The sequence below is a fragment of the Hermetia illucens genome, chromosome 3, assembly GCF_905115235.1.
Source record: "Hermetia illucens chromosome 3, iHerIll2.2.curated.20191125, whole genome shotgun sequence".
NCBI lineage: Eukaryota > Metazoa > Arthropoda > Insecta > Diptera > Stratiomyidae > Hermetia > Hermetia illucens.
In genome coordinates this window covers 109,054,112-109,077,452 of record NC_051851.1, presented here as the reverse complement: position 1 = coordinate 109,077,452, position 23,341 = coordinate 109,054,112, and the positions used below count along the sequence as shown (strand labels likewise).

At 46.8% G+C, this 23,341-nt stretch overlaps 1 protein-coding gene across 3 annotated transcripts in view; it reads right to left on the bottom strand.

Moving 5' to 3' along the window:
* Positions 1 to 14,319: 14,319 nt before the first annotated feature.
* Positions 14,320 to 23,341, bottom strand: part of LOC119652354 — a 42,046-nt gene continuing 33,024 nt past the window's right edge. For all 3 annotated transcript variants that reach the window (XM_038056436.1, XM_038056434.1, XM_038056437.1), the window contains one exon: positions 14,320 to 14,540. In XM_038056436.1, the coding sequence (XP_037912364.1) occupies positions 14,344 to 14,540 (197 nt within the window). In that variant the 3' untranslated portion in view covers positions 14,320 to 14,343. The remainder of the gene's footprint in view (positions 14,541 to 23,341) is intronic.

The window sequence follows — 23,341 nt, the reverse complement described above, 5'->3', positions numbered from 1 at the left end:
CTCTCGGGAGTTTAATTTGGTTGAAGACTTCTGCAAACCTTTCTGTTCCACTACTTTCGATTATTTCGACTGCATGTCTCGCGTGAGATATAGACAAGTGCCGCACATATCCAATTAGGAACTTCAATTCGATGTGGCATAACGGTTTACGTGCCTTTTATGTCAACAAACTAGTAGTATCGACAAAGGAATCCATCCTTTAACACCCTCTTTACCCAGGAGCCGATGCAAACAAACACATAAAGCAGGCAATGAGATGAGGGAGATTATTACAGATCGTAATTTCGCTACTTGCAATATTGGGGACTGCCAATCGAAAAATCTTCCCAGCACGCCTTGAAAAGAGGCAATATGGAAATTTGGAGAGTGACTACTATGGTTTGGGTCGACATCAGAATGGAGGAGAAAGGCAAAACAATATGTGAGGTTGGCTTGCCTCTGTATTAATGAAGATTATTTCACATTCAGGGGAAAATATTTCAAGACAATGTCAATATTTCAGCGATGGGCAATTCTCTCTTCCCACTCCTGAGTGAAATATTTATGGCATCATTGGAGGAGGAAGTGAAGCAGGACTGGGCACTGCCAAATATATATGCTTCAGGTACGTGTATGGCATTATGGCAGTGATCCCAGAAGCGTGTATCAACAATATGTTGAATAACACCCAAAAATAACGTGCACCCATGAGATTGAAGCTAATAACCAATTGCATTTCTTAGATATATTAATCAATCGTCGCAATGGACAACTTTCTTTTTCTATTTACAGGAAACCCACCAGCACCCAGCGGACAATCCCGTTCCATAGTTACCAGCATAAAATGGCAGCCTATGACACGACGATCCATCGTTTTCTGATAATCCCACTCACAGAGGAAAACTTCGATATGGAAAAACAATATATTATGGACACTGTAAGGAAGAATGTGTACAGCAGCAGTACTATCAAGACGATGATCCAGAGACACGCACGAAGGATAGAACAAAGTAACCTCAGTACATTGTACAGTCAACAATCGACTTCTGCCACAATAAAAAGATCAGACAAAACCTTTTCAAATTTATCAAGGCATATACAGCGCACATTGAAAAGATTCGAAAACTTCGAGATGGAAAAACAATATATTATGGACACTGCAAGGAAGAATGTGTACAACAGCAGTACTATAAAGACGATGATCCTACACTTCGTGCGTGTCTCACAAAGTGTAGAACAAAGTAACCTCAGTACATTGAACAGTCAACAATCGGCCTCAACCGCACTAAAAAGATCAGGCAAGACCTTTTCAAATTTCTCAAGGCATATACAGCGCACATTGAAAAGATCCGACAAACAGCTGGTGGGATCAAGTCGTACCTACCAGCTAAAATCTCTCTCTCTCTGCTAGAGAAAAGAATCGAAAACCAGTAGATGAAATAAGCGGTATTTATAAAATCCCTTACTCAGATTGTCTGAAGGTTATATCGGAGAGGCGAGAGGCAGATGTGGCCATCAAGTACTCCCGGAAACCCACAAAATCTATGGTAAAATGTCGCCATAACATAAGCAACTAAGAACTGAAAGTACAAAAACCGGTAAGGAAAATTAACCAGCTGGACGCTCACAAAAGCCTACTTATTAGCAAACTTCCGGTAGACACTAGATCGAACTCAGATCTAGGCGATTGCTATTCCTAAATACATTGGAGGACTGACGCTTCCCAGGGCTAGAGCAAAAACAACTTCAATTAACGCATGATTATTGTTTATATAAACTTAAAACTCAAATTCCTTTTTAAGGTTTTTGTGAAACAACACCTTATTAGAATCGAGAGGGTGTCTGTCTGTCTGTCTGTCACACCCGTTTTATTCGGAAACGGTTTGACCGATTGCCACAAAAATGGGTAAGAGTATGTAATCTGCTGTTCCCTTTATATGTAGCAAGTGGCGCCATTTTGTGTTAAGTTCAAGGGGGGTTCCCCATACATATGAATGGAGGGTGCACAATTTTTTTTCATAAAATGTGGCCATGTGGGGTATCAAATGAAAGGTCTCAATTAGTGCTTTTCAAAACTGGTTCCATATTTGATATTGGCTGAAGCACAAAAAGTTTAACAGGTTTCGTTCTCAGAACCTATCCAACCGAAAAAAATCGCAGTGATGCATCTCTACGAAATCGAGGCCTCAAAATATATCCGGTTCCGATATCTGCACCAATAGTTAATAATAGTATAATTCCACATTTTAGAAATTTGCTTGGCAACCCCCCTTATGTTCATCTCACAAGTACAAAATTGTATGTGTGTGTAAGGAATAACATAATGCACAATTTGGTCAAGTTTGAAAAAAAAATCCAACCACTATTAACAAAGTTATAGGGGGTGAAACTTTGCCATGTTTTTTTGTGAATTTTGTGTATTCTACACTCTGTATGACGTCATCATCATATATCAATTCATCAATACCATAACGAAATGAGTTCTTATGAATGGGGTCGGAAAGAATTATCTTGTTTTAGTTTTTTAGTCATTTGTATATGAATATCAATTATTCCAACCAGACATGTGTATATATAGGTATATAGTATATGCGTGCTAATGAAGTTTGCAGGTAGTGTCTAATTCAGATTGATATATTTCTACATTTAACCAGCCGTATTTAATATACGTACTATATAGGTGTCCGGATAGCTGAGTGGTTAGAGCACGAAGCTGTCGTACGGAAGGTCACGGTTCAATTCTCACTGGTTGCAGTGGGATTTGTATCGTGATTTGACGTCGAATACCAGTCGACTCAGCTGTGAATGAGTACCTGAGTCAAATCAGGGTAATAATCTCGGACGAGCGTAATGCAGACCACATTGCCTCCTACAGGATACTGCAGTGTACCGTTACGGTCTTGAATGAAGTGCTCTAACACACTTCAAGGCCCTGATCCAATATGGATTGTTGCGCCAACGATTATTATTATTATTATTACTATATATGTACAGACGTATGCTTTTTTTGTACGAAGTAAATCGGAAATATGCGTACTAGTTTACACACGTGCATATACATATATATTACCTGTGTGGAGTTGCCAAATCTCCCATCAAGCCCATCCGTTCGTGCGGATAAGGGAATGCCCGGCGAATGTGTCATGGCTACGCACATGCACGCATCCGGAGATGTGCGTGTATGGGCATGTTTAGGCGCAGGCCGGGTAGGTGGGAAGTAAACGCCCACCCGTGGATAAAAATTGGCTATGGGAAGGATACCCAGAAATAAAACCAAACATGGAGGAGCAGAATAAGGATGAAGTTACGGTGCAGGGCTTCGGAAACCCAGTACCGGCGGTTTTTGGGAGTGAGCAAGCGGGCTCCCGGCCGTCGATATTCAACGACCGCAGTGCCTCAGTAGTGGGAACCTTGGCTACTGTCGCATCTAATGTTACAAGCGTACGGGAGGAACTTGAACTGGCTTCAGTGATGGACCCGTTCAGGAGGAGCTTGATTTTTCGCAGATCCCCTCCCATACGGGCACAAGCCCCCACGATCGCTACCCCCAGTGGGAAGCGTATAGCGGAAGACTTCGATGAGGAAGAATAACTGACGCCGATTTACTCGAGCGATGTTTTGGGCAATGAGCAGTCTGGAGCTGCCTTTACTGCCCTCGGTAAAAAGATCATGGAGCTGTGTGAGTTTATAAAGGAGCGCAGGAACATTCACCAAAATATAAGGGCCATGATAAGAGGCATCTGTTTGACGTATGGCAAGGCCCAGGATGAACGAGTAGGGAAGTCGCCGATTGGAAAAGTGAACCAGGCAACTCAAGTAACGCCGGTTCAAAACACAAAAGGGGAGAAATCGCGGAAGAGGATGCGCAAGAAGCTGAATGACTCAACAGGCCAGCAAACTCCGAAAAGAAAAAAGGACTTAACTCCCAAAAAGGCGGAGTTCATGAAAAGTACGTCTGAAGCTGCCAGTGAAACTATTGCAGCGGCTACCTCGAGAAAAGGGATCGAACCTTTAAAGGCGGATGCGGTAGCTTGGAGGAAAGTAGAACCGCGGAAAAGAAATGATCGGAGGAAGATAAGACCGGGGGTGATTGTCATTTCTAAACGAGGCGAAGGTTAGCAGCAGGGAGAGTGAGAATAGGCTGGGTTATGTATCGCCTTAGGGAACAGGTGGCGTTAAAACGGTGCTTTAGATGCCTTGGCTTTGGTCACATTGCGAAGGCATGCACTAGCCCAAATGATAGGTCAAAGCAATGCAGGAGATGCGGAGTGGAAGGCCATATCAGCAAGGACTGCGGGCTGACCCAAATTGTCTACTGTGCAAAGGAAAGGAGGATGTGGACCATCGGCACATTGCAGGCAGCAGCAGGTGCTCGGAATACAGGAGAGCCCTTAGCATAAATCGCAGATGAGGTTGATACAAATCACCCTCAACCACTGCGAGGCGGCGCAGGATCTACTCGCGCAAACCATCCGCGAGAAAAATATCGATGTGGCCATATTAAGCGAACCATACCGAAACCACGGTGGTAGCGTTTGGGTCAAAGACCAAACGGGCCAAACAGCGCTGTGGACTTGCGGAGAACAAGCCTTCGAGGAAATAATGGAGCACCCGGAGGAAGGCTTCATCAAAGCGAAGGTGAAGGGCATCCACATCTACAGCTGCTATGCTCCACCCAGCGCTACACTCGTCGAGTATGAGCGGATGCTTGCCGCTCTTGTTTTGGATGCAAGAGGACGTTGGCCGATCATAATAGAAGGCGATTTCAATGCGTGGGCTCTTGAATGGGGCAGCCGGATAATTAATGTGAGGGGATGTGTTCTCCTCGAAGCATTCGCGGAGTGGACGTGGTACTGGCGAATGCTGGGTCTTCGTACACTTTGCGGGGAAGGGGCCTGGGGTCTATAGTGGACCTGACATACGTGAGTGCCACTTTAGCCAGTAGAATCGCTTGGCATGTCAATGAGGACTATACTCACAGCGACCATCAGGCAATCTGCATAGAGATCAAGGGCGGATCGAGCTCGAAAAAGAGTTTTCGCAGAATGCCGGGTGGTATGCTTGGCTGGACAGTGAAAGCTTTCGAGGGGGACACGTTTTCCGCGGTGCTCAAATCCGACATATCCCTGAATGGTACGGCTGGAGAGAAAGCCACCCAGATCACTCGATGGGCGACGGAATCATGCGATGCTACTATGCCCAGAAGGGGATTGCTCCCCAATAGGCAACCCAACTATTGGTGGAACAACGAAATCGCAAGTTTGCGAGTCGCACGTTTCCGGGCAAGGAGGCTTTGCCATAGGCTCACGAGAAAACCCCGTGGCGACGGTCGAGAGGAGGCACACAGGCAATTGCGTGGCCGCTTAAAGGAAGTCATTCGGAAGAGCAAAAATAACTGTTTCAAACAGTTGTGCGACCATGCCGACATAAACCCTTGGGGCGAGGCTTATAGAGTGGTAATGAGAAGGTTGCGGAAATTACCCCAGGTGACCTGTTCGCGCCTCCTGAAACAGATTGTTAGCACTCTGTTCCCTCACCACGAAAATAGGGGAAGGAAAATTATCGTCCAGCTAAATGGCGACATAATACCTCCAGTAACTGTGGAGGAGCTGCGGGAAATATGTGATAGATTCGGTGACAATACGGCCCCATGTCTGGATGGCATCCCCAACCGAGCTTTGAAACTGGCAGTGAAGACTAGGCCCAACCTGTTCGCTAACACCTTTAAGGCGTGCCTAAAAGAAGGAATATTCCCTGCCAAGTGGAAAAAGCAAAAGTTGGTGTTGCTTACGAAGCCTGGCAAGTCACCTGGAAACCCAGCGTCGTATCCTCTTATCTGCCTGTTGGAGACAATGGGGAAGATGATGGAGAGAGTCATCTGCAACAGACTCCTGCCCATCGTCGAAGCCAGGAATAGTTTGTCGGAAGGCCACTTTGGTTTCCGACGCGCCCACTCTATGGTGGACGCAATTGACATGGTGGTAAATCTGGCAAAAGGTGCACTGATTTCTGGCGGCTGCTGTGCCGTGGTGGCGTTGGATGTCAAAAACGCATCCAACTCGGCCAACTGGAATAGAATTAAAGGGGCGTCGGCCGACACAGGTGTCCCCGCATATTTAGCGAATTTGGTGGAAAACTACCGCCCAGAGGACTCTCTGGTACGGGACGGATGAGGGCCCCAAAGAGTACATTGTCACAGCCGGGGTACCACAGGGATCGGTACTTGGTCCCCTGTTGTGGAATATCATGTATAATGGGGTGCTTGCTCTTCCCGTCCCAGAGGGGACTACGATTGTCGACTTTGCTGATGACCTAGCTGTAGTTGTTGCAGCAAAACACCCAGAAGATGTGGAGGTTTACGCAACGGAAACAGTGAGAGCGGTAAAGTCCTGGCCAGAAAAGGCCGGGCTGACCTTGACGGACGTGAAAACGGAAGCGGCCTTAATAACGAACCGCAAAAAAAATAACACTGTGAAAGTGGAGGTCGGCGGACGTACGGTCGTATCAAAGCCGGCTATTAAATACCTGGGGGTAATAATTGACACCAAATTGAGTTTTAGGGAACACCTAGAGTATGCATGTCCAAAGGCAGCCAATGCCACCACGGCACTTGCAAAAAGTTACCAAATATTGGTGGACCGTAACATTGCCGGAGGTTGGTGCTAGCCGGAGTGGTGCGCCCCATCCTGCTCTACTTGCCGCCTGTGTGGGCAGAGGCGCTTCAGAACTCTCAGAGACGGAAGCAGATGAACTCGGTTTACCGGCTGATGGTTTTGAGGGTTTGCAGTGCTTTTAAAACCACATCAGATGAGGCAGTATTGGTGGTGGCAGGCATGATCCCGGTTGACATTCTGGCCAAAGAAATGGGTGTCCTGTACCATGCAAGACGTATGGAGGGGCATGCACAGCGTAGAAATACGGCAAGGACAGAGTCGCTTGATCTCTGGCAATGCAGATGGGACTCAGGGGTCGTTAGCGATTTTTAAACGGGTCGCTTACGATACGGGGTGTGACGTCCCCGAGGTGCCCGAGTAAGTAGTTCTGCCCCCTAGCTGGCAGCATACCTGCGTCCTAGGTAGTAGCCTCGAGAAAGCTTCTCGGTGAAGAGCGAACCGCGAATGACCGGTACACGTCGGGACACACTGGGAGTCTCCGGAGCCGTCGACAACTCTCTGTCGGCGTCGACGGGGTGATGTGAGCGTAGCTCTGCCAAGGTGGTAGTTGCGACGTGTATCAGAAGCCAGCCCCTTCGGGACCCTGGTCGGGAAGTGTGCATTGAACCGGTGTTAGTAGACCGCGTTGCCCCGAGCGAGCGCTGATCCGTCCGTGAATTCCGGGATCAGCTAAGCGTAGGTCAGGCCTCAGGGAACTGGGGTAGGGGCTGTGTCCCCGAGGGTATACCCGTTCTTGACTATTGCGGCCCGCTCCCTTGCACACGATGCGCTGGTACCTTTTTCATGGAGAACATTCTGAAAACTATAAAAAAAAACGACGAAACAACAGACAAGGAGGAAGAGCTGGGTGCGTTTGGGCGGAGCACAAAGATGGGTCGTTCACCGCAGCGACCAGTGAAAGAGGCAACGAGGGCTGATATACCCGATGAGACACCGGGGCGCCCAAATAAAGAGGAAGCCTCATCAAGTGGTGCGACTGACCGTGCGGGGATGGCAACTCCATTACCTTGCAGTGACCCTGTCCTGGAAGTAAGCTCAGTGAGAAACGCTAGTCCTGAGCAGATGGATTTGGACACAAATCGAGTGGAAATGCATTCGACCGTCCTCGCTAGAGCCGAAGAGGAAAGGCTCATCCGAAAGTGCGCAGCAGTGGTGAAACGTATGCGGTCGGCAACGTTCCTTCAGAGAAACGTCAGCAAAGGCGTCAAAAACGGGCTGATGGAACTGGAGGAACTACTGGACCGCATTTCCTTTTATAGACGCGCGTGGAGAGCAGCGGAAGACGATTGTAGAGCAGAAACAGTCGCTCTCCCCGCTGAGAATGCTGCTTGCGTCAAACGGACCGCAGATAGCCCTCTGCAAAGTGAACAGGGGAAAAAGCGGAAAGAGGACGACGTGCCTGAAGGAGACTTTATCGAAGTAGTCTCCAAGGCCCAAAAAAAGAAGGCGAAAAAGGATAAAAAGAAACAACGGACTCCGGCGCCAGAGACACGTCTGTCCAAAAACAAGGAGGCTGCCAACCCAAAGCCAGTAGCGGAAAAAACGAGGAAACGAAGAAGGACTAGACCGTCGGCTCTGCTCATTAAGCCGACGGAAGGCAAGACATTTGCGGAAGTCCTTAGTGAAATCCGCTACAGGATGAAACCCGAGGAGAACGGAGCAGAGGTGTCTTCGATACGGAAAATGAGGAGTGGTGGAGTTCTCGTCGAACTGGGCCCAAAGACGACCAACAAGAGCACGTTCTGCGAAGCGGTCAAGGGGCTATTGGGGGAGAAGGCCCTTGTTTCCAGCCTAGAACCCATGTGCTCTCTGGAAATACGGGATCTTGACTGCCTCACAGAAAAGGTCGAAGTAGAGGAGGCGCTAAAGCGTGAATGTCCAGAGGTAACCAATGCCCGGGTAGGTATTACCTCTGTAAATGCTCGAGGCCAGAAGCTTGCCGTGGTGGATGTCCCCGAGCAATATGCGAGGAAACTCCTTAACAGCGGGAGAATCAAAATCGGATGGGTAGTATGCAGGGTACGAATGCGGATAGTCCCCACCAAGTGCTACAGGTGTCTGGACTATGGACACACAGCAGCAGCTTGCAAGGGTCCGGACAGGAGGACAGCATGCCGGAGATGCGGCCAAGCGGGTCATCAAGCGAAGTCTTGCAAGGAAAGCGAGAGTTGTGTTCTCTGCAGGGATCGTGGCGCATCTGGCGAAAGCGTCGCACACACTGCGGGCTCGGGACGGTGTCCGATCTTCAGGGCGGAATTGGAGAGGGCTAGGGTGCGAACGCCATGATCCGCATTTTGCAAATTAACATGCACCGGAGTGCAACCGCTCACCAGTTGCTAGCGCAGTTCGCTGCGGAAGTAAATGCTGATCTAGTGCTGATTAGCGAGCAATATCGAAACAAGGACCCGTCCTCATGGTATCTCGACTTATCGGGCACCGCTGCCATCTGGGTTCGGGACGATGTTCGACTTCGTGTTCTTGCCGAAGGCCGGGGGGACGGATTTGCCTGGATCCGGTGTTTAGGGATAACGTTTTTTAGCGTTTACCTGACGCCGAATGAGTCGATTCCGGACTTTCAACGCCGGCTTGATGCTCTGGAGGACGCCGTTTCGAGCACGGAGGGACGAATCCTGGTTGGCGGTGATTTTAATGCCAGGGCTCTTGAATGGGGCATGCCTCAATCAGACTCCAGGGGGAAACGGATTCTGGAAATGGCGGCGAGAACCGGGCTCGTAATTTTAAACACCGGATCCACGCCAACGTTTCGGCGCTCAGGTTGTGAAGGAAGCATTCCCGACATAACTTTTGCGTCGGAATCTCTGGCATCATCGGTGGACGGGTGGCGAGTCCTAGAAGACTTCTCGGCAAGTGATCATCAGTACATTGCGTTCGAAGTGTTTGACGCTACTTGCCGGCGAGCACCAACACGACGTTCCCCCTGCGTGTGGAATGTCGCGAAGGTGAACATCGGAAGGTTCGTCGAAGCTCTTGGAGCAGGTAGGGCCGCACTGGGGGGCACTCCGGGGGGTGGTGGTGTCGCAGCTGACACCGCCGTAAATTCAGTGATGAATCTGATAACGACGGCGTGTGAGGCTTCCATGCCCCGGAGAGGCCCCAGGCGCGACAAGCCTTCTATGTACTGGTGGACGGCGGAAATTGCCGACCTACGGAAGGAGTGTCATAAGCTCCGCCGTTTGGCACAACGTTTGTACGCCAACGAGGAGGCATGTGCCATAAAGGCACAATATAGATCAGCAAAAAGGAGACTCCGCAGCGCTATAAATAAAAGCAAAGCTCGCGGCTGGCAAAATCTTATTAATGAGGTAAATGATGACCCGTGGGGACTTGGCTATAAGCTTGTCACTCGGAAAATCGGGGCTCTGCGGAAGCCCTGCATACTGAGCACCGACCAGATGGACCGCATTGTACGGGCATTGTTCCCCAGACACCCTGTACGGGTTGATGCAAACAGCGCGGAAAGCGTCGTGGATTGCCCCCTTTTCACAATGGGAGAACTCGAAGAAGCGGTTCTCACTATGAAAAACAGGAAGGCGCCAGGTCCTGATGGCATCCCGGCGGAAGTTTACAAACTGGTGTTCCGCCAACGGCCAGAATTGCTGCTCGAAGCGTGCAACGCGTGCTTGAAGGAGGGCATTTTTCCTTCTCGCTGGAAAGTGGCCAGACTCGCGTTGATCCGTAAGGGTAAAGGAGATCCGGAGCTCCCGTCTGCATACCGACCGCTGTGTATGCTTGACACGGCCGGAAAAGTGCTCGAGAAGCTCATCAGGGGTAGACTCGCTGAAGCGATCCGTGCTGCCGGGGACTTATCCGCAAGGCAGTTCGGGTTTAGAACAGGGAAATCTACAGTGGATGCTGTTATGGAGGTCGTAGATGCGTTTAATCGAGCCGGGGCACACAGCCGCCGATCTCGACGGATAGTGCTCCTCATAACGCTTGATGTCAGAAATGCCTTCAATTCCGTAAGATGGACAGATATGCTGGGCACACTAGAGAACTCCTTTCACGTGCCAAGCTATCTCTTGCGGATATTGAGGGATTATCTGAAAGACCGCTCCCTGTTCTATGAGACGCTAGAGGGCCAGAGGAGGATGGAAATCACGTCGGGAGTAGCGCAGGGATCCATCCTAGGGCCGGACCTCTGGAACGCTTCCTACGATAGTCTGCTGAGACTCGATATGCCTGAAGAGTCGCGCCTGGTCGGTTATGCAGACGACGTTGCGGCACTTGTTGCCGGACGCACTGTTGAACAGGCGCAAAGCAGACTTGGCATATTGATGCGACGGGTAAGCGGATGGATGACTGCTCACGGTTTCAACCTTGCGCTGGAAAAAACCGAAGTAGTCATCCTGACCAGAAGAAGAATCCCGACCTTGCGTCCCATATCGATCGGCGAGTTGACTATAGAGTCAAAACCAACGGTTAAATACCTTGGTTTAATGCTCGACTCGAAGATGAGCTTCTTCGAGCAAATCAAAGCAGCAGCGGACAGGGCTGCAGCAGGAGTCGCGGCCTTGAGTCGGCTAATGGCGAATGTCGGCGGCCCTATATCAACTAGGAGACGTCTCCTCATGGGAGCAACGCAGTCCGTCCTTCTCTATGGTGCGGAGGTATGGGCTGATGCCCTTGACAAGGAGGTGCATCGTAAACGCCTCGCTCAAGTGCAGAGGCGGGGAGCTTTGCGAGTGGCGTCTGCTTATCGCACTGTCTCCGAACCGGCTGTGATGGTGATTGCCGGAGTGATCCCCGTTGCCCTCCTTGCCAAGGAGCGCAAAGCTATCTATCGCCGTAAGGGCGAAAACTTAAGAGAAGTGGTTGCCCGTGAAGAACGTCAACGCACCCTTAACGAGTGGCAACTTTCTTGGCAAAATGAGCCAAGGGGCAAGTGGACTGCGCGGCTCATCGACAAATTAGACCCGTGGCTGAACAGAAAGCACGGTAAGATTGATTACTTCCTTACCCAACTTCTAAGTGGGCATGGAGGTTTTCAGTCTTACCTGCACAGGGTTGGGAAGGCGCGATCTCCTGACTGTGTGTTCTGCAATAGAGTGGCGGATGACGCTGAACACACCTTTTTCTCTTGCGAGAGGTGGGACGGCCTCCGCCAGCAGCTTTATGCAGACACAGGGGAGCTCTCCCCAGACAACATTGTCAGAGAGATGCTGAAGAGCGCTGGCAGCTGGAATCGTATTGCGCATTATGTTCGGGCTCTTCTTACTACGAAGAAGATTGAACTCGACCGGCGGAGGGATCGGACGGTAAGGGGTTCCCTGAACTAACAACTCCCTTCCTCCCCTCCCCTCCCGTTGGTGAAAGGAATTCCCTGACTTGATGGCTCCCAAAGCCGGGAGAGCGGGAGGGCTAGCCCGAAGTAATGTGTCAAACGGTTCCAGGCTAGTTCTCTGATGAGAGGGAGGTGTTTAGTTGGTAGTCCGCCAGCGTGCTGTTGCGGGAGTCCAACACTCTGTGCGTAAACGCATTCACCTACCCTACTAAAAAAAAAAAAAAAAAAAAATGCAGATGGGACAAGTCTACGAAAGGTCGGTGGACGCACAAGCTCATTCCCAACATTAGGGTGTGGCTTGAGCGAAAACATGGGGATACCAACTACCACATTACCCAGTTCCTCACGGGACACGGTGGTTGCTACAGGCAGTATCTGCACCGCTTTGGGTTGGATGATTCTCCGAACTGTCCCAGATGCGATGGCATACCGCAGGATCCAGAACATGTGATGTTTCACTGCCCACGATTTGCGATGGAGACAAGGAGCTTAAACCAGGTGCTGGGCAGGAGCGGGATCCCGGACAGCTTGATTACTGAAATGCTGGAGTCCGAGGAGAAATGGTTTGCGGTTGGCTCCGCAATCATCCAAATGCAGGAGGAGTTGCTGAAGGAACAAAGAAAGAGGAAAGCTGCAAATAGGAGAAGGATGAGTGCCTAAGAGCAAACCTACCCCGCGAAGTAATACTTTAATGGTGGTCCCACGGGACTAGGGCTGGAAAGACCGGGGGTGGTTTTTAGTGGGTGTGAATCCCACACGCGCCCGCTGTAGTTCCGGCGTTTGGGCGGCTGCGCTGCGGCGGACGTGCAGTTTGTTTAGGGTGAGGATAATATCGATGGATGTAATACGTACGTATGTTTTGTAGCTTGGAAAACTATTAGGGACTATGTTGGATTGTAGCTATATACGGATAGAAAAATGTGCGTTGAAGTTTCTTACATAAGACGAACACAAAGCCTTTATACTCGAAGCACGAGCTTCCGGTATTCCGACTTGTTTATTTTTGGTATTTTCCCAAAACTCTTTGCAACCGCTTGTTCTTGTTGAGTACATGACCTCTTAGCATCATGTTTGAAACTTAAAAGTTATTGCTAGTATTGCATTGGAATTGGTTGCTCTGAGAAAAAAACCGAAGTATTTCTTACAACAAAATAAAAAGGAAATAAGGAAGCAATTTAGTAAAATATGTACGGCGTGCTGTTGAAACGTTTTCAATGGAAAAGTTATTATAATCAATCAATAGAGGATAATTTTACAATCCATAATATTAGCACAAACTCGCGAATATCTGTTAAACAGATTAAAACAACAAATATCATATATTACTACTTTTTTCTTATTCATTCATATCCCACAGATTTAAAAAAATTAACAAATATACAAAAATTCAGAAAGCAAGAAAACCGCATTTACTTCTTCTATCGTTAAGATCCTTCTTATCGTGACCTAGTTGTAATCCCTTTGGATAGTTGTAATTTTTGAATTTCAAGCACATGATTGGTTAATGACGATTCCAGAATCGTTTTACACTTCAACAACAACAATTCTAGTGTAATAACGACGCCGCAAATTCCAAGAAAGTTCGAAGTTCGGAGTTTCCAAACTCCGAATGAGGCCAAAAAATTGAATGAATGTAATAATTTTAGGCGTCTTTCCTGTGAAGCTGTGCAGTGACTGGAAAAGTGGCCCAGTCTTCGACATTTGCTACGTTGTCCGGGTCTGGGAATGTAGTACTCTACATTCAATTTTTATGGGATGGTAAAATCCCCCGAAACCAAAACCTTTATTGGCAAGATGGTTTCTCCGAGGATTTTCTCCTCCTTGAAGGAAGTTGGTATAAGGGATAAATAGAGATTTGAGGAACAAAAGTCTGAAACCTTACTTCAAATTTTCATTATTGACGAAATCGTTCGCATTTTGAGCGGTATCAAGGGTGACACGAAACGGGATACCAATTTTTTTGGTGTCGGCCATACCATTTAATTTGAGGGTTTTGATAGCTTCGAAAAAGTAGAGACCGTAAAGCCTTCTCCTGGTTTCGTTTGGTCGAAAAACCTTGTAAGCCAACGCTGGGAAGAGCTTTTAAGAGTGCTATAGGTGACTTGCGCGCCCCTTTTTCGTTCACTGATACTGCTGATCCGAAATAGCGGCTTTCACTTATAATCGGTACATCGGGAACAGAAATGGCTAACTTACCATTATTGATAAAAAGCTTGCCCATATAGGGCCATCCGCATTAACTAATAGAAACTAATTAGCAATAAAACTCCACTAAAGACTTATCAAAGCAAAGCTAAAACGACACTTTTCACAGTCAGTGTTTTATTGCAACATTTTTTATACTTACTAATTCAGGAGAATATAGTCTCAGGAATCATGCCTCAAAGTTTATAAAGACAAGTCACTACTAACAAGAAAACACAGAACAGCAAATTTTTCATATGGATTGTATTTGTGACACCACGCGTTTCCGAATACTTTTTGAAATTGTTTGGCCATGTATTCTCCAATTGACTTAATCCTTTTTGTTTTATTTTCCAGATCTGTCTTCAAATGGCATCTTTTAAAGTGTTGAACGCGTTTATCTGGAAAACACGATTTTCAAAACTTGTCATTTTTCGCAGGAACTGCTGGATAGATTTTAACAAAGTGATTGCAACACTCGTCATTTTGTTCAAAGTAAGTGTTTTTCCGATATATAAGTTGAAAAAATAGTGTAATTTTGAAATTTATATTTTTAAAAGCTGCTAATGTTCTGTTTTTAAGGTGTGCAATAAGATTTTTTCGGAAATGGCTAAACCGATTGTCAAGGAAACGGCTAAACCGATTGTCAATTGGGAGGAGGATGCGATCTGTTGTTCCGGTTACATGTAGCAAGTGGCGCCATTTTGTGTTAAGTTCAAGGGGGGGGGGGGTCCCATACATGTGTGTGGAGGGTGCACAATTTTTTTTTCTCAAATGTTGCCCTGTGGGGTTTCAAATGAAAGGGCTCAATTAGTACTTTTCGAAACTGGTTCCATATTTGCTATCGGGTGAAACGTAGGGAAGTGAGGGATCAAAATATGAGCCCCAAAAATCGTAACAGGTCTCGTTCTCAGAATCTATCTAATTGAAAAATCTGAAAAAAAATCCCAGTGGTGAATCTCTATTAAATCTAGGCCCCAAAATACATTCGGTTCCGGTATTAGTTAATAATAGTATATTTCCACATTTTAGAAATTTGCCCGGAAACCCCCCGTACGTCCATCCTAGAAGTGCAAAATTTAGCATGGGTATAAAGAATAATATAATGCACAATTTGGTCAAGTTTAAAGATCCAATTCCAGCTAGTACTAACAAAGTTATACGGGTGAAACTTTGCCATTTTTTGTGAATTTCGTGCATTCCACTATGTGTATGACCTCATCTTCACATATCAATTCGTCAATACCACAGTCATTTGTATATGAATATCAATTACTCCAAACAGACACTTGTGTATGTAGGTATATACTATATCTATGCTAATGAAGTTTGCGGGTAGTGTCTAATTCAGATAGATATATTTGTACATTATAACAGCCGTATTTTTTTTTTTTTTTTTTTTTTTTTTTATGGATGGAGGTGGAAATCTTAGAAAGACGCTGCTGCGCCAGGTTGCAGCAGTGTGTGGGATTCACATCCACTAAAACCACCCCCACTGAAGTATTACTTCGCGGGGGAGGCTCTGGTTCGCTATACCAGCTCGTCCATGTCACGTCTCCGTCGCGCCGCCTTCCGAGCTCGATCCAACTCCAGGAGTTTTGTCTGCACCACGGCTACTGCCTCATTTACCGCCATCCAGTTTTCCTCCGACTTCAACATCTCTTCCACCAGGTTGGAGGGCTCGATGTCCGCCCCTAAGATGCTGTTTAACCTCCTTTTCTGCTGCAGAAATCTGGGACAATGGAACATAACGCGCTCCGGGTCCTCGAGTGTAGCACCGCATTCAGGACAGTTGGGAGACTCGTCCAACTCGAAGCGATGCAAGTACTTGCTATAGCCACCGTGTCCCGTAAGGAACTGTGTCAGGTGGTAATTCAATTCTCCGTGCTTTCGGTTGACCCATTTCTCGATACACGGGATCAATGTATGGGTCCACCTGCCCTTGTCGGAGTTATCCCACCGTTGTTGCCACTTGCCACACAACTCTCTCCTGATGGCTTTTCGGAAATCCGCATTCACCTCGGCTGGATTTGCCCTCCGTTTTTCATAGAGCCAGTGTGCCTCGCTCGCTAGAAGATCTATAGGGATCATTCCTGCGATAACACACACGGCCTCCGTCGACGCCGTCCTAAATGCGCTACACACCCTTAGCGCAATTGGCCGGTATGCCGAACATATCTTCCTCCGGTTGACAGCGTGGTTCAACGCTCCCGCCCAGACAGGAGCCGCGTATAGCAGGATCGACCTCACCACTCCCGCGATGAGTAGCCTGCGACTATAATTCGGCCCTCCCACGTTAGGCATCTTCCTTGCAAGGGATGAGCTGGCATTTGCTGCCTTCTCTCGCGCATAATCCAAGTGTCCCTTGAAACTCAGCTTGGCATCGATCATCACCCCCAGGTATTTGACAACCGATTTTGGGACGACCTCACGATTACCAACCTGGATGGTAACCGTGTTGTTCTTCCTACGGTTGGTAATGAGGACCGCCTCCGTCTTTTCGTCCGCCAGGTCCAGCTTGACCATTCGTAACCATGACTTGATGGTATGAATGACTTCATTTGCATAAAGCTCCACGTCCTCGGGATGCTTTGCAATTGCAACTACCGCCAAGTCGTCCGCAAAACCAATCAGCGTTGTCTCCTCCGGCTCGCGAAGGCCAAGCACTGCGTCATACATTATGTTCCACAGCAGCGGTCCCAATACAGAACCTTGAGGCACACCTGCTGTCACAATGTACTCCTTCGGCCCGTCGTCCGTCTCGTACCAGAGAAGTCTGTCCGAAAGGTAACTCTCGATGAGCCGAGCCAAGTAGCTAGGAACACCCAGTTTGGCCAAAGCGCCCTTAATCCAGCCCCAGTTGGCTGAGTTAAAAGCATTTTTGACGTCCAACGTCACCATAGCACAGCATTTGCCCATGGCCTTTGCATTTCGAGCCAATTCCACGACCTTTGCTACTGCATCGACCGTAGAACGGGCTCGCCGAAACCCATATTGCCGCTCTGAAAGACCACCCGCAAGCTCGATGAACGGGAGCAGCCTGTTGTATATCACCCTCTCCAACATCTTCCCCATGGTGTCTAAGAGACAAATAGGGCGATATGAAGACGGCACGCCGGGTGGTTTTCGGGGCTTCGGTAGCAAGACCAGCTTCTGCCTCTTCCACTGGGCGGGAAACACTCCTTCCGCCATGCACGATTCGAATGTGCTTGCGAACCACCTTGGTATGGCCTTGACCGCCACCTTCAGAGCCCTGTTCGGAATTCCGTCCAATCCCGGAGCCTTGCTGTCCCCAATACGTCTGCAGATTTCCCAAAGTTCCTCTTCGGTAACATCAGGGATCGAGAAGACGTCCTGCTGAGCTGCCGGTTGGGGTTCTCTTTCGTCCTGCTCCTGCTGCGGGAAAAGAGTTGTAATTATTTGCAACAAGAGCCGTGGGCATGTCACCTGAGGTGATTTTCGCCCGCGGATCTTCTTCATTACAACTTGGTAGGCTGTACCCCACGGATTCGTATTAGCCTCCATGCAGAGCTTCTGGTAGCATTCCCGCTTGCTTCTCCGAATGGTCTTCTTAAGGTTGCTTCGCAGATCCCTGTATTCCTCCTCACGCTCCTGGTGCTCCGGCCTTCCCCTTGTCCTGTGGGAAAGTCTCCTCGCTCGGAGACAAGAGGATCTCAAGGCAGCGATCTCCGTGTTCCACCAGTAGTTTGGCCTCTTGCCGTGGTGCAAACGTCGTCGTGGCATCGTAGCGTCGCATGCTTCGGTTACACGCTGAGACAGCTGTATGACCCTTTCCACCGCTGTTCCATCCGGATCATGAGCTCCCTCCAATGCGGCCAGGAATGTCTCCTCGTCGAAAGCTCCGACAGACCAGCCAACCGCCTTAGCCTTTCCACCTCCAGAGCGTCGTTGACTGCTTCCCCGGTTCCCAATGCGGAGGAAGATGGCCTGGTGGTCACTGTGGGATACCAGCCGTATTTAATATACGTTCTCTATATATACATATGTATGCTTTTGCGCACGAAGTAAATCGGAAATATGGATACGATAAATTTTATACATGCATATATATGTACAGTATTTGGAAATAGGCAGTTTGTTTCTTTAGAGTGAGGATAATATCTATGTCTTGTAGTTTCGAAAAATATGAAGGAATATGTTGGATTTGTAGCTATATATGGATAGAGAAATGTGCGTTGAAGTTTCTTACAAAAAATGTACCCAAAAACTTTATATTCGAAGCGCGAGCTTCCGGTATTCCGACTTGTTTAATCAATATCGTTAGTTCTAGTTGGGGTTAAATCTGTTCTTCACTTTCTTCTTCGGGTTCACGGTTTGGTAAAAACGCAAGAGAAGTTGAACCAAATTTCAAAACAGTTCAACTTCAACATTTACATTTTTTTATTTTGGTTGCATTCCTCTTCTTCGAATCGAAAGTCGTCTTGTGTTTTCAACCAAGTGTTTCCAGTGCAGTTTTTTCTTCCCGTTGTGAATTGTCAGGCAGTGGCTAACAATTCCTTTTTCTTCAGCGCGTCCGTACAGTTTCATCCTTGTGCACTATAACGGTTGTTTCTGTAAGTGCTTTTTATAGTTTTTGGCCTCCATTGATTTAGTGTGCTTATTTTTTAGCGCGTATTGCTTGGTTTTTGCTTCGTATTAAGCGCTGTGTCTATTCTTCTCCTAATCTCTGAATCATTAGTGAGTTTTTTGGGGCACATGCTCTTCGTAACCTGGTTCGAAATCGGAATCTAAAGCGCTATTCGCAGCTCCCGGACAAGGGTTCGACATTATTACCAAAATTGTAGACAATAGCTTAGAAAATGAGGCGTGTATGGAAGTCATTAGAAAAAGATCGCTACGCAATGAATAGGTCTACCCTCCACCGTGTCCACAAAACAAAGTTCCCAAAACAAATACGTGCCCCACAGTGGCACAAAGGAAAGGATACTCTGCCATCCCCTTCTACAAAGCAGCAACTATTAGTACACCTCTTCCAGCAGTCCCCAGCGTTGGCCCTACCAATATTTTCTCAAAATCCCTTGATGGGAATGAAACAGTATCAGCCTCCGAAGTAAACTTATACAACACCAATAGAAAATATGTGAATTATTTGGTCCTAATTGACCGTTTTCAAGCAAACCCGGAAAACAGAGTTAGGCTGGACCCATTGGACCGGCTCACTTGGAATCTGGAATCCCTAAGGTACATCAAGCATGTCATTAAAATCAACTGTGAAGGCTATGCGGGGCGACGGATCTTCAAAACCGCGCCAGCAGCGAACCGTTTCCTAGCAGATCAAAGTGAAAAATCCTTGGGCTACAAACCCTTTATTCCATTCAGTGTAACATGCCGCTACGGAATTATTAAATATGTTTCTCTAAACTGGAATGAGGAAAAGGCAGTCGGTCGGAGTCATCTGTTAAAATTCTGAAACCTGATAGGTTTAGCAGAATAGACAAAGGGCACGGTTAAGCTGACCTTTCTGGGGGAAACCCTCCCTGTACATGTAATCATAGGAAAAACTTATTTCAAAGTAGATCATTTCGTACAGCGAGAGCGACAATGCTACAACTGCGGGCACCTCGGGTACATTGCCAAACCATGCAAAACTACAAAATCGAAATGCCTGAACTGTGAAAGCAGTAAAAACTGCGATGGCACATCATGCCCCAAAAAATGCACACTATGCCATAGCACAGAGCATAATGCTCGAAATAAAGAGTGTCTTAGATGGGCTGAATATAAAAACGCGATTAAAATTGCAGCAGTCAAAAGCAATAATTAAAGAAGCCACAAGGATTCTTCTTCTTTTTCTTGAGCCTTTGTCCCGTTTACAAGCGGGGTCGGCTCGTCGTGATCGGCTTCGCCATTTGGTTCTATTGAATGCCTGATCTGGGTGCAATCTCGAGGCTTTCAAATCCCCATCTAGCGTAGAAAGCCACAAGAAGTGTTAGGAATTATTATCATACAATTGACAATGAGTCTGAGTACGAAAGGGAATTCCCACCTATAAGGTACAATACTCAAAAATCGCTCTTTTTGACGAGTACACCTGATGGTACGAGTGTTACAGCATAATGTTCAAAACATCTTGAACTGCAAAGATTATGCTATTCACTTTTATAATACAAGGGAAGTAGACATTATAACACTCTAAGAAATATTTTCCATTCATTTTAATCCGATAGCCAAACTATTAACAGGCTATTGCCTGATACACAAAATGAAGGAATATGGTTTTGGAGGGGTGGCCAAAAATGATATCACATTTAAAGAAGTTAAATACGATACTGACCAAGTTGTCATCATTGCGGAAACGTGTCACCTGCAACGCAACATGTCTGTGGCATCGATCGATTTTCCCCCTCAAATGAGCGCCTCATCCTTTAAAAAAAGAAATTAATTGCATTTCTATCTAACCGTCCATTGGGACGTATTGACGATTGACGATGATCCTTGGCGACCTGAAAACCAGGTCCATTGCCTTTGGGGATGTTGTTAACCAGGCAAAAGGGAAAGTATTGCTTAATGAGCTTTGTAGTGGAGAGTTTCGAGTACTAAATAACGTTGATAAAACCTTTGCAGTAGCAACCCTAACAAAGAAATTCAAGGTCCTCAGTCCCGGATATCTTCTTAACCAACTCTCACGTGCTCTTCGGGCACTGGAAAACATTAGATAACACCTACTCAACAGTCATAACAGACCAATTCTCCTACAAAGCAAATTATTTACAGTCCAACCAGGTTTCAAAATTGCCAGATACAAACTAAATAATCTAATTGGAAATATGCAAACGCAGGCTTTACCCACAGCATTCAATAGGAAATCAAACATGCAACATTTAAGACACGGAGAGGCACTAAACCCAAAGTGTGGTGGGATGCGGACTGAAAATCATACATCTTAGAAAAACTGAGCGCCCTAAGGGATTTCAGGCGAGTATCCAACTTCAGGAACTTCCTCAGAATACGAAGTGCCAAAAAGCCAAAAGGAAACGTTCGGATGAGTTATGGGACGAAATGTCTAACAGAATGGACATTAAAGCCTTTTTGACGTTGCCTCACCTCTGCCCTGGGAGTAGCGTGACCGAAGCGGCTCGTAGATGTTAAATGCTCCTTTATATAATTCGCAGAACACAACATGACTACGAATTATATTGAGCGTAAATCCGCCCTATATACTTGGCCAGACCTGAAAATATTTTTTTGAGAATTGCGGGGTGCTAAGTCCGCATCAACTTGATGCCGGAGCAGACCAAATGAAGAACAACTTGCTCCCTCTTTTTTTGGACCACGGACCCTTTGTTTAGGGCTTAGCAACCAAACCTTCAAAATATTAGGCGATGACGGCTTTACGGTTTCTTACCAGGGCAGAGGCAAATCGTCAGACGCTGCTTCACCTTTGCCCTGGGAGCAGCGTTACCGAAGCGGCTCGCAGAAGTTAAATGCAATTGTATGCCCTGGTAATCTATAGTGGGTCCCAACTAACAATCACACTTGCTGAGAATGATACAACATGGGGCGTTCAAAACAGGATCAACGAGGACTGGGAGTTAGAGTATCAAGAAATCTTCAGACGGAAAGGCAGGGTTTTTGCTAGCTTCTTGCTCAGACTGCCTGTGAAACTACCAGAATTTATTGACTCGCAAACAGCTCCCACAATTAATAGACTCTATTTGAGTCATGTAGACTCCAAGTCTTTTCTCTTTAGAACTGGTAAACTAAATAATGACTTATGCCACACCTGCGGAATTCCAGAGACAATTGATCACATATTCTCCTCATGTCAGATCTTTGCCGCTTTTGGGAAGAATTATAGTTGGAGCAAAGCTTTCAACTCTGTAAACATGTTGCATAGAAATGGAAGCAAGAGCCACATTGAAGATTTAATAGACTTTAATAGAAATCAGGAGTTAAACTGTAAAAACAGTTATTTTCTCACTGCTTTAAACGTTTACAATACTATACAAAATTCTTTATTATATATGCACATTACACATTCCACTAGTGTTCAGCAACATAATCCACACTGCACATCCATCTCCTCATAAATCCTCTGACTATACAAATACCAATCTAATTGTGTTGTTTTTCACCCTCATAACATTCCACCACTCACATCCAAACGAAGCATAATGAATTGTCCTGCACAAAAAAATCGTCGAAATAAATAAGTGGAAACTACACATCTTACAACGATAATATCACTATTACCAAATATAAAACTACACCATATAAAAGGAGTCTTAGCTATAAAGAACAAATTGCCTCCACAACCGGACGGACGGACATCGTGGGACAACTAAAAACACAACAACAATAACAAAGGTAGCTCTAGTTGCAGTGACGACCGGCTCTATTTTTATCTATCTGTATCCAATCTGCATCAGTGGCATTGCATGTGTTCATGACGTGATCGCGGCACTCTCAGGCTTTTGGTACACATGTGGTCGAGGGTTTAGTCTGGATACCCTCCTCGTGTTACGCGATATCATTGATTAGTTTAAATTTCTTCGATGCATTTTATGTCTTCGATTTATATAACTCGGAAAATAACATCTTCCAGGAGGATTCGTTGAGTCCCCTTTGGTTTTGTATGGCTCTGAACCCTCTTTCATGACTACTGAATGATGCTAGAGGGCATGGTTTTGCAATAAAGTATGGCCTCCGTGCTAAGTGCGAACTGACACACTTGATGTACTTAGATGATATCAAGCTGTATGCTGGTACTGACAACCATCTTAGAAGTGTGTTGCGAATAATAGACATATTCAGCCGTGGTATTCGGATGGAGTTTGGATTAGACAAGTGTCGAATCCAAGCCAGCCGCAAAGGTCATCACGAGCCCCATGCCGTACATAGCATTGGTGACCTCCACATCGAAGCTATGACCGAGACAAACTTCTACAAGTACCTAGCAATTCCGCAAGGAATGATCTGAAGGATGCCCTGCTGTCCGAATTCCTGCGACGTGTAAAGCTGGTGCTGAAATCGCATCTCTCGGGGAAGAATAAAATAAGCGCGTTGAATGTATTTGCTATCCCTTTACTGGCTTATGCATTCGGAATATTGCCATAGATGAAGACTGATCTGGAAAACGTCCAGCGGCGGATACGGACAACTATGTCCAAATTCCGAATGCATCATCTAAACTCTGCCGTGGAGCGGATGAACCTGCCCCATCACATCGGACGTAAGGGCA